The sequence below is a fragment of the Primulina huaijiensis genome, chromosome 1 (genome assembly GCF_012295235.1).
Source record: "Primulina huaijiensis isolate GDHJ02 chromosome 1, ASM1229523v2, whole genome shotgun sequence".
NCBI classification, from domain to species: domain Eukaryota; kingdom Viridiplantae; phylum Streptophyta; class Magnoliopsida; order Lamiales; family Gesneriaceae; genus Primulina; species Primulina huaijiensis.
In genome coordinates this window covers 21,823,505-21,843,349 of record NC_133306.1, presented here as the reverse complement: position 1 = coordinate 21,843,349, position 19,845 = coordinate 21,823,505, and the positions used below count along the sequence as shown (strand labels likewise).

Below are 19,845 nucleotides of genomic sequence, written 5' to 3'. Positions count from 1 at the left end.
GCCACAAGTATAAGAAAATAAAATGTGTCTTGACTAACACTTATAGTTTTATGCGTAGTGGTAAATGCTTGATCCTAAAAATGGTATCCGAGCAAAGTTATGTGTTCAAGTTTCACAAGAAGTATATTTTTACACTCTTTGGAGGAGAATGTTGGGTTAAATGTGCATGAGTGAGACTATTACTGGGCTAAAGGATCTCTTAAAAATTTCTCATGCGTTAAGCTGCTAACGTTACGTCGCTTGATCTGATTGGCTAGGTGTGTCATGAAAAAGTGACATCAAATTTTAACAGGTAAAATTATCACTGTTGGAGATATGATCAACATTAGAGAAATTGTGAAAATGATCTCTAAGGGATATAAGATAGTACCAGCAGATATAAACGAACATCTTCGGACTCATAAGCCTAACATCCCGGCTCATTAGCATACAACTAGGTGCACTTTACACTACAACGAGTATAATGAAATAAAATTGAGTCTTGGCTAACAACAATAACTTTTGTCTAATAGAAGTGCTTGATCCTAACAAAATATAACTATGAACATTTGTTACATGAGTAGGTCTCTTGTGAGACGGTCTCACGAATATTTATCTGTGAGACGGGTCAATCCTACCGATATTCACAATAAAAAGTAATACTTTTAGCATAAAAAATAATATTTTTTTATGGATGACCCAAATAAGATATCTATCTTACAAAATACGACCCGTGAGACCGTCTCATACAAATTTTTGCCTTGGATCCTATCAAACTTTTCACATACTACAAAACATATTAAAGTATTCATTTTTCTGTTTCAACACATGTTCTATGTCATCTATTTCTATATATAAATCTACTAAAAATATAATACAAAGTTTCCATCTAAACTTTATTACTAAAAATAGTATATTAAACATCATATTAAATATACGTATTTAATGCATAAATGAAGAAGCGCCATATTAAATATATGTACAAAATGTATTAACAGGAAAACAACATCATATTGAATTATAAAAAGGAAAAATCAGATTAAATTTACACTTTAATGTTTGTAAATCTTAAAAACTGATTCCCGAACAAATTTAACAGCAGACAACTCGGTTTTTGCATGAATCATGCCCTTAAAAAAAATCATTTTTTGAATGTTAAAGAAAACATCATATTAAATTTAACTTTTAATCTCCAGACCATAAAAACATGTTTAGAATTAAATTGCATTAATATAATAAGTTCCTCATTAAATAATTCCAAAGATAAAAAAAACTCAATAACCGCTGACCAAGATCACAACAATATAAAAAGATAAATAGAAATGAAGTATAATAATAATATTTTTTTTATTTTTTGTTGGTTTTATTGTTTTTAATTAAATTTTTAATCAAAATATATTCATATAATCAACAATATAATTTTTTTAAAAATATTTATTTATTCTTTAAAAATTTTGATAGAAAAAATAATTTATTATTTTGTAAATATATTTTTCTATTTTTTTAATAACAATCCCATCTAATATACTGAATACAATGATAAAAATTGACGATTTGACAATGTAAAATTATTATCTTCATTATCTCAAATGGTATAGTTTTTTGGCAAAAAATTATGTGAGACGATCTCACGGATCATATTTTGTGAGACAGATATCTTATTTGAGTCATCCATGAAAAAATATTACTTTTTATGCTAAGAGTATTACTTTTTATTGTGAATATCGGTAGGATTGACCCGTCTCACAGATAAACATTGGCGAGACAGTCTCACAAGAGAGTTACTCTAATTTTTTTGATATAAATTTTTAATAATATTTTTAAAATGTTAAATATATTCATTACATAATATTAATAATTTCGATTGATTAATCAATTGCTCGTGTTTTAATAATTTTAATAAATAAACCACTTAAAATAATATTTCGTGTAATTTTGCGAGTTCTGTTCGACGTCTCCTCTCCTATTTATTTTCTAAATTCTTTGTTGTACTTCTCTGCCAGAGTAGTAGTACATTTTGTTTCAATTCTTATTGGTCCATTTAAATCTCATCCGACATGATCAATTCTAAGTGGCTTTGACACGTGTGTAATGCACACTATTTTTTTATTAAATATTTTTTATGCAAAAAGCTAAAGATTTTATAAAAATTAAAACATTTAAAATATTTTTTTTCATAATAACCTTTTATATTATGTTAGATATGATCAAATAAAATCAAAAATATAGATAAAGATGAAGACTTTATTGAGATATGATTGATACTTCATAAATGACATACAAAAATAAGGTTTTTATTTTTTATTTTTTTATCAAATAAAAATGGAATATGTAAGTAATTGAGAAAATAATATTTTTGGTCCATTAAATTGTTGAATTTTCTATTTTGATACATTAATTTTTATTTTGGCTATTTTTGTCAAATTGATTACGTGACATCAAACATGTCAACATTTTTCGATGTCATAACAATATTTTGTGGTGTGACCTTTGTTTTTTCCAGCGTAACGTCAAAACTCATAAGACAAAGACAAAAATAATTCAAATTTTGTCTATCAAAATCAAAATTTGAAAATTTAATGTATTAAAACCCAAAATAAGCAAATTTAGCGGACCAAACGTTATTTTCTTTATATATATTAAAAAAAAAACATACAATGGCCTTAAAATAGTTACTTTAAACCTCTCAATATTAATAATATAGTAGAATATAGATAGTCACTTCTTCCATAATATTGAGATATTGGATTAGAAAATAAGCTAAAATATTGATTTGTAATTTAACAATATTACAAATTATTTAACTGCACATGTTGGATTGCCTGCTCACAAGTGTTGTATATAAATCGAAACCATCTGTGAACTTTGTCTGTAAATGATTTGGTTCAAATTATCAAATTCTAGTAGAGTCCAAAATCGTTTGAATCTACACCGTAAATATCACGAGGAGGAAATAAATTATACAAACATTATATAGATCAAAGATTTCATTTTGAAATTTTATAATCTTCCAAGATATACACAAATAACAAAATTTTACTATATCAAAGCTCATCTCACAACCAGTTTCATTTACATGTAAAATATGAGACTAATCGCCTTAACTGACATTCGAAGGACCTCCTAAAATACACGACAGATTGTTCCTGTCACGATTCAACATCCTTGTGATCTAAACATTTTATGCCAATTTTTCTGGGAAAAAACAAATTATGTCACATGATACAACAAGAATTTTGATATATATACATATATATCTATCTTACCAAGTACTGTTTTTACGAGTCATGTCCGACACAGCACACCTCGCAGCATGCGTAGCAACCTAAACATGCCAAGACTCCGCACAACTGAGTGAGCACGATTGCACATTGATCATTCATTTGGGAGCGGGAGCACATTTGGATACAGCACAGGCAACAGCAGTGGCTGCAAAGTTTTCCACAGCAGTTGGAAGTTGCTTTGATAAAAAATTCTGCAGCTTCGGGGAGTTTGGTGTTGCTAGATCCTGGAGGTATGTTCTCCTTCGTAGCATCTATGTTGCCAAAACCCAGTCCAATGTTGTTCAGAACAGTTATTATTTGTGGTTTGGAGTCTTCAGTCATTTTATGATCGATTTTGTCGGAGATCTGCAAAATATGCCATATGATTAAAGTTCTCAATTCATGTATACGATTTGAGGCATTCATGTTTATTCTTGGAAATACAACACAAATGGAAGACAATTCTCAAAAATCACATATTACATTTTTTGACTAAATGCAATATGTAGGAAGTTCTCAATTGACACACTTGTGTAAATTGCGAGCTATATAACAAGTTCATGAGGCCTTTTCCCTGGACCTCGCCCTGCAAACACTAGCAAATAAGACCACGTGAATGCTGAAGTTGAGATGAAGTGGGAGAACTTGAAAATACTCTCTGAGTCAAAAATTTCAGACTCTCAAACTCTTAAGAGGTTGTTTTGCCAGTATTCGCAATGGCGGACTCAAGGAGTAAAGGTAGCAAATGAGCTTAAATGGTTGGAATGCGTGAGTCGTGACATATAGAGTACAGGTCTGTCTTTCATCAATTTATTTTTCTAGCTTTTAGATCTTGTTAGAGGGTCCAATGTTTTGTGCTTTTATACCCCTCTATGTATTTGATTCCTTCAATAAGTTTGCCATGGTTCTCATAATGTTCAAACTGTGTTTGTTGTTTTATTACAATGGACTTTGCAAAATCTAAAGAAACAAAACACAAAGTAATCTGCAAATTGAAGATAAAAGTGACATTTAAATTAAAAAAAAAGAATAAAAAACTTAGTGACATTTTCAAAGGTTCAAGTAAATGCACCTGTTTCGAATTCTTTGAATTTGCGCTTGTTTTCCCTTTCACTGTCTCGAGCAAAACCATGTGAGTATACTCAGAAAAAATGGCATTTTGGACACTCATTTTTGCTACCTGTCAATACAAATTACAGCTCACCAAGGGCTACACTCTGCCAATGAACCGATATCTTCATATACTTATACATGCAAGTGAACTTTAAATTGAATGATGCAACTTTCAATTATGTCGTGCAATAAAACAACCCCACAAACATCTTACAAACAAAGATCTTCATTTGAAGTATGAAAAATTGTGCATAATTGAAAACACTCAAATTTCATTTGAAAGTTTGAACCATAATCTTTTTAAAAAACTTTTGTAAATCGAGAAAGGACTTTCATACAGCCACCATGCCATCGCTTTCCAAGAAGTGATAGAGATATTTAATACTTTGGATTTTAGTAACTTTTGCCAGATTCTCTCTTGAAATCAAACTCACTACTGGTCTTGTAGATCGAGTATCAAAACCAAAATATCAGGGACTGTGTGTCGACAGCAATAAATCAAATTGTTAATACCTTTTCCTCGAGCTCCTTACTTTCTGAATACCAGGCCTGAGCTGTAAGGAGTTCAATATGTTGCTTGGCTACTATCTGCAATGATATAACATTAATTAACATAATCAAAAGATGCTATAAAACGAGCAACTAGCTGAAGTTGGTTGAAAATCCTAACCCAAAACTGCATTGGTAAAGGAAAATTTAAACAAACCAATACACTGTTCATGCAATGAAACAGATTCCAAGAAAATGATGCTAAATATAAATTCCAGGAATCCCTAGAATAAGATGTTAAATATAAAGTCAAATAAATCCCTATACAGAAAAAAGCATCGATTTTTGGCAATTTGACTTAGAAAGAAGAAAGAAAATATTGTAAGATGAACGAAAGGCTAATTTTACATCGTCAGTCACATCAAAGCACCAAATGACTCGCACCTTGTCAATAGGTATCTCCTTTGCCTCTTGTGTCTTCAGTTCTAGAGAGAAATTGGTCGAATCAGGTAGGATACCTTTAACTTTAAGGATCTCTGGAAATGTTCCACTGTATCTGCCGGACACGATCAAGGGACTTTTGGTTGAAAGGTCTGGAATTCGGGAAGGAAACACCTAACATAAAACGTTGACTCATGTTAAAAACATGCAGAATTCACAAGCGACAGTACTAAATGGATGTAATCCCACAAAACTTAATACTTTGTTTGGGAATAGGATGTCATAGATAAAAAGGAAAAATCAAAATCAATGCAATTTCTGTGCGTTCAGAAAATTAAGACAGCTGACATGAAAAATATTTCAGTAGTGTTCCATATGGTAACCAGTAATATAATAACCACTTCTTAAACCACAAAGGAATGAAAGTATGCACCTCAAGATCATCAAGTTCATCAACATTCTCAAAAGAAATATTTGCAAACAAAATAGATGAGGTTCTGGCAAATAGTCCTTTCATTCGAACCTCAATTGAACCTGTCAAATTTTGTAAAACAAATCAGAAAATGGCCTTGTATTGCTTGGGCGCAACTCTCTTATTCTTCAGAAAGAGGTAGTTTGTGCCTCCTTAAAAAATGTCGAGATCAGGCCACAGGGAATATCCAAATTACAGAAGTGAAACACAAGTAAAAATTAAATAGGAATATATGGCCATTATCGAAATAATGAGAGAGCAGAACAAATTTAATTTTCTTTTATCGTGAAACAATTGCTTGTGAATCATGAAGATTTGTTTAATTTTACCTAATATTTGAAGGAAAAAACTGGAAATTCAGGCACAATATTTTGATGCACCGTAGCGCTACAAAAAGAAGGCTAGAACTTACCCAGGTCAATAGCAGAATCATATTGCCCACGACCAATTGTTGCAAGCATCGAAAGGAAGTAATGATTACAGAAATCACCTAAATATATTTATATTACAGTTGAGACAACCAACCAGGCAAGTATCTCAAGCATGCAATGGGAAAAAGGTTGCTCAAATTTTATAAATTATAGAAATGATATTTAGCCATCATAAATGACCTTAGGAGTCTGCAACCTAAGAGTTGAGCACTTTTAACCATCTCAAACTTTATTGTGGAAATCTTTGGTAATTAGAATTTAAGAAACTGTAATCAATCTATACCACCATGTAATTTATGTTATGTAGTGCAGAAGAAAATGCCATATATAATCCAAATCTGCAGAATAGAATGGTTTACGTCCATACTTTCACATTTCGTTTTAAAAAAAATGAAAATGTTGGTTAATTATTCTACATGTACAGAGGTTAATTGCATTATAGATATGATTATATTGTGTACATTATATGGAACCTTTTGAATATACATATGTTCTGACAACGCTACCAGTAGAATTAACATCTGACTAAACGTATTTTAGAACTTACTTGATCAATTTTTTTTTATTAAGAACTATTTATGCAGTGTTTGTTTTTATTTTCCAGAAACTGTTTCTCATCTTCAAAAATTAAAAAAAACACTATCAATTTAATTTTATTTTCTTTCCCCAAAACTAGTTTTCCTTCTCTTTCATATCTTCAAGTTCCAACATAGCCACTACTTTTAGCTAAACTTTTCATCATTCCAAAAATAATCCATTATTATGATAAATTTCAATCTAAACCATATTGTTTTAAAACTTTAAAGTAAATTTATGCAATTGTTTTTCGCATGAATTTTTTCGACAATGTTTCTCTCATGATTTCATAACAACATCTACCGTAACAATTTCATCCCCAAAACAAACCAAACACATACTTAATTCCCAAATCATTCCTACAAAATATTTCTCCAAAACTTTTTCCAAAAATTTCCAAAGTGCCTTGAAATTGTTTGTACATATCTGGGTTAATTTAAATCCTTTTCAATGAATATCAAACATAACAAAAAAAATTACTGAATGAAAACCATACCTATGCCGAATGTGGAAACTCGGGGGCAAACATTTTTTTGATTTGTTAACTGTCTTTTCAATGCATCACAAATATGTCTCTCATCTTCAACAGCCCCATCTGTTATGAGGAAAATGATAGGAATACAATTTTGACTATCTGACAACATCTCAATCGCCTGACAAGTAAATGACTTTCTGTTAGATACCATAAAAAAATTTCCACAAATTCCATACATATTATTATTTTTTTTAAAAAAGAAAAAAAACATTGATGATCGTCAAAACAGAAGCAATTTATTAAGCATGAGTACATATATTAATCATCTGTCATCTTTTCTAAAGTCACTAGACACAAGTCGTATGGATTAAAGTTGTACATAAGAAATTGAAAATCATAAAATCAATCCAAACTGAAATTACAGAAGCCAAAACCTTAAAAAGGAAAAGAGAATTTGGTTCAGTTTCTAAGCGCGCGCACACAGAAAAATTGTGTTTAGTGTCAAGGTTCTAATATGTTGAATGAACCGAAACTGAACCACATAATACCTCTTCTTCAAGTAAAACCGCAAACAGAAATGAAACCAGATAGTCGATGATTAAAAGATAGGTGGAATAAGGATGATTCACACAAAGTTACAGAAGAATGAAAAAAATACCTGATTTAAAGGAAGCAAAATGTTTGTCCCTCCACCAGCCACAAAATTTAAATTAACCCACTGAGTGGCTTTCTCAATAGCTCCTGTGGTAGCTGACTCCAAAGATGAGGAAAATAGGTACATTTCACCATTGAAAGCAATTATATTAAACAAATCTCCAGGGTTGAGATTTGAAAGTGCAGCAAAGAGTGCATTTTTTGTATCATCAAGCAGTTTTCCCTTCATGCTCCCACTTATATCTACAACAAATACCACAACTCTCCTGAAAACCTGCATGACATAAACAATATTCAGTGAATATCACTTTGAGAGAAGGGTATGTGCTCTGTTAAAATCCGCTCATCATTTCTATCTGAGCTTTATACTTTATATTTAGATTTAAAGGTTTCACCCCTATAATGATATATCTCTATTCACCACATTAAATCGAATTTGTTCAAGTGTTTCTCCTCATTTCGAATAACCGGTATCATAATGCAAACAAGATTAGCAGATTCATTGAAAATCATCCAGTATAATGTTACGATGCATCAATTTGAACGCAGAAGGGTAAGAGCACCTTCAGGGGAATTATTTTTTCTCTCTCAATCATTACACTAGCCACTAGCTATGAGAAAAATTCTATTTGCACTAAACACGAACAAACTAGATCCACAATTCACCTTTTCATTCTGCTGCACCCCGGGATATAGATAGCAGCAAAACATTTCTCTAGGATCAACATCGTGCAATGACGGAGGACTCAAAAGCACACCACCAAAAGTATGGCTTGAAGATATCTGCCAAGAGTGCAATGAAAGTTGAGCGATTTAATTACCTAAATACCAGTCAACAATGCACTCATGAAGCAATTTATTCATTTTTTATCAGAATTTGAATAATTTGAACTCAGTGGGTATCGGAATATTTCTGTTTCTCCTTTCCTTTTCTGATTCATCACCAATTATAAACTATATGCCAAAGAAATCTTACTGCATATGTGAACACAAAGTCGTTTCTTGACCACGTAAGAACTTCAGAGTCATACAAGAAACCCAACTTTCCTGCTTGCCGTAACCGCTCCTGAAATTTTCCAAAGAAACTGAAAATTAAATGATACCAAGTTATTTCGTGTGATCAACAAGAACAAGAAGAAAATGGTACCTTCAGCGGATGACTCGTAGTTTTACACAAAACTTGGGTTCCCAAAGAATTAACATTAAGCAGTATCTTTTCACGCTTAGAAATCTTCTTACCAGCGGGTGTTACATATTCGGGAAAGCTAAATGGAATGTTCAAGGTAAATTGGCCGTCATGATACAACAATTTTTGGGACCATCTAAGTTTAACCGAAAGATTGGTTCCTCCATCTATCTGATAAATAGTAAATCGCATAAAGAGTTTGTTCATTACGGCACATAAACTACAAAACAATAAAAACGCAGCTTGAGAACAAAATTAGATGAAACTCTTGCCTGTGGGATTTTAAGAGTAAAAATATGAGGTTTCAAAAAGCCTCCATCTTCAATCTTAACTACCTTTACTGTATCACTTTCATTGTCTATTGCAATCAGTTGAGTACTATATGATTTCCTTGGTACCTCAACCTCAACACCTAGAATTGAACCCTGTTAGCCAATTAATATACCTCTTGAGAACAAAACAAACATTTTTCAGTCGAGAAAAAAAAGTTCAGACCATTCTTCATGTCACTTTCATAAAAAAAGAAACAAATAAGAAAAAGAAAAAAGAGAACCCACATCCGATAATGAAAAATCAAAAGAAAAAGATCTTTTGTTTTAAAAAAAACAAAGAAGAAAAGAAACCTTCGACTGAAAGCTACCTGTTCGCCCATTGGGACAGCGATGCGGCAATCACAGCTGCGGTTGCCCATAACGCAATGGACGCGCCACGAGCCAGTCACCGTCACAAAAGCCGTGTCTAGATAAGAATCCACCTCAAGCGAAACCCCACTCATCTGCAACGGAATCAAAGCCAGGGGATCGCACCTCCCGTGCACGTGAGGCTGATAGCTCGGCATATCGGGATTATCAACAATCGCGGGATCGCTGATCACGGCATAAATCATGGGAGATACAGGGAGGTAGGAGCATCCCGACGCCCTCTCCATGGCAGTGGGTTGTTTGGGCGGCGCCACCGCCCTGTCCTTGCCAAAGTATATCCTTTTGGAGAGGCGCAGACCATCCTCAACGGCGGCCTCGAAATCCTCGGCCATAGAGCTAAAGGAGGGGCACGAAAATTCGGAGTTTTTCTTGAGTACAGTAGACTCCAATTTTGTGTCAGCATAAAAGGACACAACAAGATTTAGGAGAAAGAGACGGGCATTGGACCGTTGAAGATTCAAGTCATTAAAATATATATATATAAATTCGTAATTATCAACAAAATATGGTATTTCTTTCTATTAATAACATAAAAATAAAAGTTGACCAAATTTACAACCAAGTCGGTAAAATAATATCGATCAAATATTTATTTAAAAATTAATATTCTCATGTATATTTGAAAATATACAAACATATTTAAAAAAAAATTATTTTTAAAAAATAAAGTTCGACTAAAGTTATTCCCCAAATACCTGTCACAAGTGTGGCTATTTTCATTTCAGGGGCTTGGACTCAATGATACTACCCATAAACATACATCAAATATATAAAATCGTTGCCCATTTCCGATTAATACAAAAATTTATGTGAGATCATCTTACGAATTAATTTTTTGAGAAAGATATTAAACTCGATCTTCCATAAAAATATAATTTTTTTTATAAGTATTACTTTTATTTTAAAATGAGACGATAAATTTATAGTTGAGCAATGATTTCAAGGTTTTGGATTGTAGTTTAACAATTATTGAAATTATTTCTTTGAACTTTCAGATTTCGGTAGTTTGAAACTTCGACTCAATTCAAAGAATTAAACATGAAGGTAAAAGTGAATCTTCAATTTGGTTGAAGGCGTGGCAAGGAATAATAAATATTACTAGTTTTAAATATGGAGATTTCTGGGAATATAGTAAAATTGATTAATACTATAAACCTGAATTGTAATATTTGTATTAAAGTGTTAAACAATTGAGGAATACTAGTTTATGATCTAATTAGCATTACGAATTAGACTTGAAACTAGTTAAATATGAACATGCACGTTACACATAATACTAAATGTTTAGGGAATGTTTTGTATGAAAGTTGATTTATTGAAAAATATGAAGCTATAAATCAGAAATATTGGATTCTATCATTCAATATACATATCTTAGAAAATGAAAGGAATAAAAATATCAGTTTTCCATTAATAAAAAACTCATGTGATACGATTTCACATGTCAATTTTGTGATGTATATATTTTATTTGGGTTACCCATGAAAACGTAATATTTTTTTTATACTAAAAGTATTATTTTTTATTGTAAATATGAGCAAGGTTGACTAGTCTCATGAATAAATGTCCGCGAGACCGTCTCATGAGAGATCTACTCTTGGATATATTAGGATGAATATTTAATTGAAATAACTCTGGTTTATATATTTTGATATTTTTTGAGGTTCTGATTTAGTGATAACAATCAACCTAAATATTTCAAGTATGTACACTCTTTCATTCGAAATTATTTCGCAAAATCTCCACAATAATGAATTTGGATGCATAATATTGTTATTGGTGCTTTATTAGTTATTTATCTATTGGAATTCTTTATTCTATTGTGTTTGGTAGTGTTCTAGTTGATACGTGACAATCGTCTATTGGTTGCTGCATGTCAAAGTCTTGCATACAGGGACGCATGATCTCTTGTTTCTCTTACACTACCAAAAAAAAAAATGGTTTTAGCGATGAAAACCGTCGCTAAGCTAATTAGCGATGATTTTTGCAACGGAAAATAATACCGTCGGTAAAGTCGGCGTTGCTAAATATTACGACAGTTTTTCAAAAACCATCGCCATATTAGCGACGGATTTCAAAACCGTCGTTAATTTAGCGACAGATTTTGACTAACCGTCTCTAAATTAGCGCTGAATATTGACTAACCGTCTCTAAATTAGCGACGGAATATTACAAAACCGTCGCTAACTAGCGACGGTTTAAGAATTATTTCCGTCGCTAATTATATTATTTTTTTTAAAAAAATTATTTTATAATTATTATATTTATTTTTATAATTATTTGTACATATTTTTAGCGATGATTTTCTCTAACCGTCGCCAATTTAGCGACGGTTACATAAACCGTCGCTAATTTGGCAACGATTAAATTAAAACCGTCGCTAATTAGCGACCATTTTTTAATATGTCGCTAAAATTGACGACGGTTTATTAAAACCGTAGCAAAATTTTAAATTGCAATGGTTTTGGGACTATTTGCGACGAATTTTTTAAAAATATCGCTAACCGTTTTTTTTGTAGTGTTAATTCAATGTGTTGTATGATGAGATTATGTTGTGGATGTTGTTTTGTTCTGTTATGTCTGGGAGCCACCTCTTGGTTCCTGCATGTCAACGTGCTACATGTTAATGCATGTGTGCCACCTTTTGGATCCATGTAGTCAACATGATAGAGATTATGATTTGGATTATGTTATTTATTTTTTCTCTCAATTATCACATCATATCTGCACGTGTATTTATTATTTATTATTATGAAAGCTTTTGTAATTACCATTGAGGACGATTTAGTGGCTGAATGCATGAGTGTACTGAATAATTTGTTCTTACGTAATCCAGATAATGGGGATGAATACATAAATTATATGAGAGATTGTCAAAGAAGAAGACAATTCAAGACGTCCATTCTTAGGGCTTGGATAACTGATTTTTTTTGTAAGCTTCAATTAATTATATTGAGTATTTAGTTTTTGAAACAAAGTTTATATTCGAAAATCAACAAAATAGGATAGGTCCACTATCATGACTCGCACCCGGATCCGGTGATATTAGAGATGTCTCCAAATAAAATTTGAAGACAACAAGCCTCGATAGTACATAATTCTATAACCAGTCTTTAATTCCATAAAAATGATAACCATGCAACATATTGATATCATTATACTCATCTCTTTTTACCTATTTCATCTTGACTAAGGTAACCCTGACTCTAGCTTTGATTTGTGCCTGAAAAGTCATAACCATCTGTGTTTGTGGGTCAGTAATTAGTGATAAGAGATGTAGGAGAAAGAAATTTACACCAACATGTTGATTAAAGTCTCTTGCATCTTTTGAAAATGGAACTGTCGAAATGCATGATTCTCGAACCAATATTGCACACACAGTTCAAAATCCATAAAATATTGTAGTGTGTAAACTTCTAGGGATGTACGAAAACTGACGTTGTGCGTTGATTGAAAAGTGATATGTTGGATATTCGTTGAGGCAAAACCGTGAATCATGAACACAACGTTGAACTAATTCTTGTTTCGTTATGTTTTGTCTTGTAACCTATGGGGGTTGATAGGTGTCGTTTTCACATTTTTGTGAGTCATATTGAGTCTCATTCCTGCATATTTTTGTTATGTTAATTCGAGCTCAGTTTTCTTTAAGCCTTATTATGCATCATGTTCAAATCTCATATGTTTTGGTTTGATTTGTAGGTAAGTTAATCAAGAAAAGATGATTTTGAGGGTTAAAGTGCGAGCAAGACATTCACCGCCCTAGCACGCAATTGAAGAATTTCAAGGAAGAACAACGATCATAGCATGCTGTTTGTCCCAACGAGTTTGAGCAACAAAGAAAAATAGAAAGTGCGAGCGACTTCCGCTAGGGCGGAAGAATTTGCGAGTGTGCCCAACATGGAAATTATTGTGGGCGATTTCTTACCACTTTCCTGACGGCCACCTACATGGAAATCGATTTTTTGCACGAGATTTGGTGAGAAAAAATCAGCACTTTTGAGACAATTTTCAACCTTGGAGAGCCGCCAGATGCTGGAGAAAAATACCGGATTCAAAGAAATTAGAAGATTTCGGGATTTTCAAGCAGCATTCTTTCCATTTTTCGATTATTATAGTATTTTTAGTTTAAGAACTTTCATTTGATTATTATGTCGCATATTTTAGTGTGAATTTTAGCAGTTAAACTCGTCTTTTGTTAAGATTTAAGGAGATCCTACCCCAAATAGTTGTTTGAATTAATTAAATGATCGACTTTTGATTTATTTTTTTATTATATTATTATTTTCCATAAATTATTGAAATCTAGCTAGTTTTTATAATATTTTATATTGCGAGTGAGTTCGAGAGAATATTTTGCAATAGGAACCAATAATATAATCCGTGGATTGAGTGAGTTCGAGATAATAATTTGCAATAGTAAAGAGTAATATAATCCGTGAATTTACAATTTGCATAGACATATGAAAATAAATACACGTTGATAGTCGAAAGTTAGGAGATTCCATAAATCATGTATACACTTCACTATTTATAGATAATTAAAGACATTTAATTATTTCATCGTGTCGAATTATTTTGATATAACTTGAGAAAGTGTGTTAATTATTTATAGAATATTATCAAAAGCAATGAACAACAGTCGATATTAATTATTAAAAATAACGAGAGGTAGATGAACCGAGATTCTCAACAAATATACTTCTCATTTGAATTTAAATATTCATTTTACATTGCTTTGCTTATTTAACCTTTTGAGTCATTTAGTTATTCAAATTCTAGCAGTTAACATTTAACAAATCATTTCAAATTATAGTTTGCTAAAAAATATATAAGTGAAAATAATATTCGAGTAATATAGTCTCAGTGAAACGATACCCGTTAAGCCCGGAGTCAGGCTTAGGATCAGGCCAAGGAGGAGTCAAGCAATTACTGGATTAAAAGCTAAACAAGCTTTATGATAAAGAGTACACTAATAAGGTCTCACGAAAATCCAATCACTTCCTATATATCCGGTAAAAATCATATTCAAAACAAGCTTATCAAATCGTGACATGCTTTTAAAATGGTATTTGAATTGGATTGGATCATGAATAATGACAAACCTTGATCTATTTGCCATATGCTCATCTGGGTTGGAATAAAATAGGAGATAAAATGTGGTCTTAATTTGTCCCTGCCAAATAAGAATATATTCCAAATACAAAGCATGAGATGCTTCTATAAATCATGACTTTAATAAAGATATGGAGAGGCTAAGCATCAATTTTTGGATCATCAGCATTCATCATTGTTGTGTGGCCTTTAATAATTTTGTTATTTTATAATACGATAAATATTTTTTTATAGGTTTCTTGCGTTATGGTAGGACATATTTATTTTCGTGAGGCAGATCAACTCAATACATAGAAAAATATATTGTGGTATTTATATAAAATTCTTGATGGAAAAAAATTTGACACTAGATATTACTTATCATTAAGAAAAATATATTTTTTGAAAGTTGGATTGATTTAATTTAGATTTTGGGATATTTATATCAATACAAAAACTCTTGTGAGACAGTCTCACGTATCAATTTCGTAGGTCGAATCTCTTACTTGAGTCACTCATGAAAAAATATAAATTTTTATGCTAAAAATATTACTTTTTATTGTGAATATCGGTAGGGGTGACCCGTCTCACAGATAAAAATTCGTGAGACCGTCTCACAAGATACTCACTCTCATATCAAATTATTGATTGAAATATTCGTGATTTAATTGAATAATTATGTTATTTAAAGCCACAATATTTTAGATAGAACAATATTTTTATTAAAAAAAGTAATCAATCAAAGATAGGATCCAAGCATATTCGCGATAAATTGGTCCAAATACGAGGCAACTGAAGCAAAGCAGGTGCACCCACCCTTGACCAACAAATTTCATTATTAAACTTGTCTCTTTTACATTTGTCAATCTATTTTAATTCTATATTATTTAAAATTTTATATTTTATTGCAAACTATTCTTATCTATTGAGTACCTACGTGTACATTTATATTAGCTAATTAATTGTGACACGTATTTTGTGCTAATTAATTGTCATGTAAAATATTTAAAGATTATATTAAAATTTAAAACTAAATATTTTGATTCTAATAAAATAATTTTTTTTTAAAAAAATAAAATTTATGATTATCTACGGAAGAGTAGTAAGATGATCATTTAAATTTAGATAATGATATTAAACATGATTGATATAATTTTGTGTGATGGTGTATTTTTTTTTTATAACAAATTTCCTTTTTTTCAATATCCAATATTATATATACGAGTATGTCTCTTGTGAGACGGTCTCACGAATCTTTATCCGTGAGACGGATCAACCCTACCGATATTCAAAATAAAAAGTAATACTCTTAGCATAAAAAGTAATATTTTTTTATGGATGACTCAAATAAAATATCCGTCTCACAAAATACGACACGTAAATTTTTGCCTATATATATACACATATAATTTTTTTGGCATGACGGTTAACTTTAAATAATTTTAAAAAAATACATAAAATCTGAAAATTTTAAATTTTAGTGTAATCGTGAATTTTTCAATCTCTAAATACCACTTATATTGACAAGTAAAATCAAATTTACTAGATTAAAAAAAATATGGACAAATTACCATACTAAAACTCAAAATATTTCAATTTGGAAATTGTAATTATACAAATTTAATCCTTATTTTTTAAACAATAAAAAATATTGTTTTTGTCGTCACTAATATTTATTATGTATATACGTATATACGTACAAAAAGTGACAATCAAAATCAAAGTTGACATCCGAGGCATGCACGAACCGAAAGGTTGGGAAAGAAATCACAACAGTCCAATTAAAACGTGTCCTATTTTAATTGCACATATTATAAAATTAATTCTTAGAATATTTATTATTGTATTGTATGGTCAAGAAAGTGTAAGATTCCAAAATTTCTTCGGCTTCTCTAGTCGATCAAGGAACCACCTGTCGGATTTCATGCATCGTATGCACAACGCAACATTCTTCAGACGCGATCGGACGCTGGGAATTATTATTATTTTTTTATTATTGTCATTTCTCGAATATTTTGAGAGTGGTTGAGTTAAATTATCCTTGTTTGAAAATGGTTTTCAATTATATATACGCGTCGTCGTTGCATACCTTGTCAGAAATTTCTATTAACATTCACTCTCAGGTACACACCAGCAACAGCTATTCGTTGATTTTTGATTGTTTTTTTCTGTCTGTTCTTGTGGATTAGTCTAATTTACACGAGTTGAAAAAAATGGAATTTTCGAGTCGTATTTATTGTCATAGACGTTCGAAATTTCGTGGAATTTTCAATTGGATTTGTGTTTTGGTTTTGCTTTTTATGTTCGCTTGTCAAGAACAGATTTTTCAGTGTCTTTCCTCGAAGAAGCCTTTTAAAAATCTTGCCCAAAATTCCCGCTTGAAAAATGATTTTCCCGAAACCTCTGTGTTTCGGAGGAAAGTGTTCGAGCATAGCCTTAATTCTTCCAGTGAAGATGGTACCCAAAACAGGGAGTCGGAGAATCAAAATTTCGTACTGGGAAGTAAATACACGACTACGTGCGCAGGAATTTATCAGCACAAGGGTTATAATACCAAATGTGAATACTTGAGAAGCAACCCCAAATGTAATGCCGGGGGATTTCTCGGTTACATCAAGTTCTTTTACTGTGACTGCGAAAATTTCAAGGCTTTGGGATATGTAGTTCTTGTAATTTGGTTGCTTGTTTTGTTTTACTTACTTGGGAATACAGCGGCGGATTACTTCTGTTGTTCCCTGGAAATACTTTCCAATTTGTTGAGGTTACCCCCTACGGTTTCAGGGGTGACTCTGCTTCCTTTAGGGAACGGTGCTCCTGATGTGTTTGCTAGTATTGCTTCGTTCGTGGGTCGGGATTCTGGAGACTTGGGTCTGAACAGTGTTTTGGGTGCAGCTGTTTTTGTTACTTGTGTTGTTCTGGGGGCTGTGTCATTTAGCATATCAGGGCAAACCGTGCGTATTGATAAGAAGTGCTTCTTTCGGGACGTGGGGTTCTTTATTTTTACTCTCTTATCGCTTCTATGTATTTTACTGGTCGGTAAGGTGAGTGTTGGAGGTGCCATTGCATTCGTTTCGATATATTTAATTTACGGCCTGTGTGTTGCTGCTAAGGAGATATTGACAAAGTATGGTGAGAGGCTGAAGTTGGGGTCGGTTGCCCCGTTGCTACCTGTTACTGGAAGTGCTTCGTCTTGTGAAAATGCCAAAGACGAATCTGTTTATACTTCGCCGGTTAAGCACGAATTATATATGTCGTCGGTTTTGTTGTTGGTAGTATACTTGGAGTCCTGGCACTATCATACACAAAAACAGAACACCCACCTCGGAAGTTCTTACTTCCATGGGTTCTAGGTGGATTTTTCATGAGTGTAATCTGGTTCTACGTGATTGCCAACGAACTCGTTGCACTGCTTGTGGCATTTGGTGTTATCCTAGGAATTAAATCGTCGCTTCTCGCTCTTACTATCTTGGCATGGGGAAACTCATTGGGAGACCTCATGGCGAATGTGGCCATTGCGATGAATGGTGGAGATGGTGTGCAGGTCGCTATTTCCGGATGCTTTGCAGGACCAATGTTCAACACCCTTGTCGGTCTGGGTATTTCTCTAGTCATTGCAGCTTGGTCCAAAAAATCATCTGTGTACATCATTCCGCGAGATGTCACCTTGTATTATACTATCGGGTTTTTAGTGTTGGGGCTCGTTTGGTCCCTTGTTATGTTTTCACGAAATGATATGCGGCCTAGAAAATTATTGGGAGCCGGCCTGATGATCATCTACTTGAGCTTTTTAACTCTTAGAGCAAGCATTGCTATCAGTAACGGAATGCTCAATGGTTCCAGTTAGCTACTTCACTATCGATTATAATCGTGGCGTGGTGATTGCGTAGAGCGAGCCAGGGTGACTAGAAGTTAGTGAATTGTTTCTCATGTTGTATGACAGTGTAAATTTGTACATATACGGTTCTCAGAAGGTCGATTATTGTTGTATCACGTCATATGTTTGTATGATTTCGATATTCTGGATTGACATTTTTGAAGAATGCATTGTTTGAGTTTCAAAAAAATAGGACATGGGGTAGAAATGGACTTACTCCATATGTTTGGCATTGATTGTAGCTGAGGAGCTACAGCCAAGAGTGATGGATAATATTTCATTTTATCTTCTAAATGTGATGTAAACTACATGTATATATAATTTTGTCAATTTCCGTATTACAGTGTTTCTTGATATTCAATAGTTGAATGTCATTTGGTGGACACATAGATTGACATGATTGGTGACCAATATAATAAATCTTCGGCTAATTCGACATCGATTGACAAACCAACCAATTAATTAGAAATCGATCGAATCGTGCGTTACTTTTAAGATTGGGTTTATCGTTTTAGTTAATGTATCACCTAGTTTTAGCCGTGTCTGATCATATTTTCCCCAAAAATGAACAGATGCATAACTTGAAAATGAAATAATACTTCTAAAAACAAGCCAACTTTTAACGATGGGTGGTCCGTATTAAACGCCAGAGAATCTGGTTCCATTGTGTGTGGGGGCACGGAAATAAGTTCTTTCAGCTTTAACGTACTCATCCATCCATTCAAGTCCATACGTTGGAATTACAGTTAAAATTAACAATGAAGATTTTCTTCCACACAAGTCAACACTCAAATACAATTTGTATGATGCATTGTGATTTAAATCATTTCATTCATTTTTCCAAAGTGAAATTTGTTTTATATAGTTATCATTGACTATTTCCAACAACGTCTGCTTTTCCAAATATAAGTGTCTTATCCAAAGCTTAATTGATATGAATGATAGATTGTCCACAGATGATCTATGCCGAGTAGACGTACTTAATCATACTTCACAAAATTTTGCATCAGCAATATCTATTTGATAGGTGACTGCCAAGTAAAATATGTATGAAAAAAACATCTTCGATAATCCACTGCCCTTCAAGAACTCTTACAAAC

General features: G+C 32.3%; 1 protein-coding gene and 1 pseudogene across 1 annotated transcript; one reads left to right on the top strand and one right to left on the bottom strand.

Moving 5' to 3' along the window:
* Window positions 1–3,012: 3,012 nt before the first annotated feature.
* LOC140984585 (uncharacterized) lies at window positions 3,013–10,193 on the bottom strand. Its single transcript, XM_073452120.1, has 13 exons — window positions 9,720–10,193; window positions 9,352–9,504; window positions 9,041–9,250; window positions 8,870–8,959; window positions 8,560–8,676; window positions 7,898–8,167; window positions 7,261–7,417; window positions 6,170–6,247; window positions 5,719–5,819; window positions 5,289–5,459; window positions 4,869–4,943; window positions 4,315–4,422; window positions 3,013–3,608 (listed from the first exon to the last, which is right to left on the bottom strand). Exons 1-13 carry the CDS (start codon window positions 10,110–10,112, stop codon window positions 3,258–3,260), a joined length of 2,274 nt encoding a protein of 757 aa, XP_073308221.1. The 5' UTR covers window positions 10,113–10,193; the 3' UTR covers window positions 3,013–3,257.
* A 6,560-nt stretch (window positions 10,194–16,753) lies between these two features.
* LOC140984576 (cation/calcium exchanger 4-like) lies at window positions 16,754–19,066 on the top strand (annotated as a pseudogene).
* Window positions 19,067–19,845: the final 779 nt, after the last annotated feature.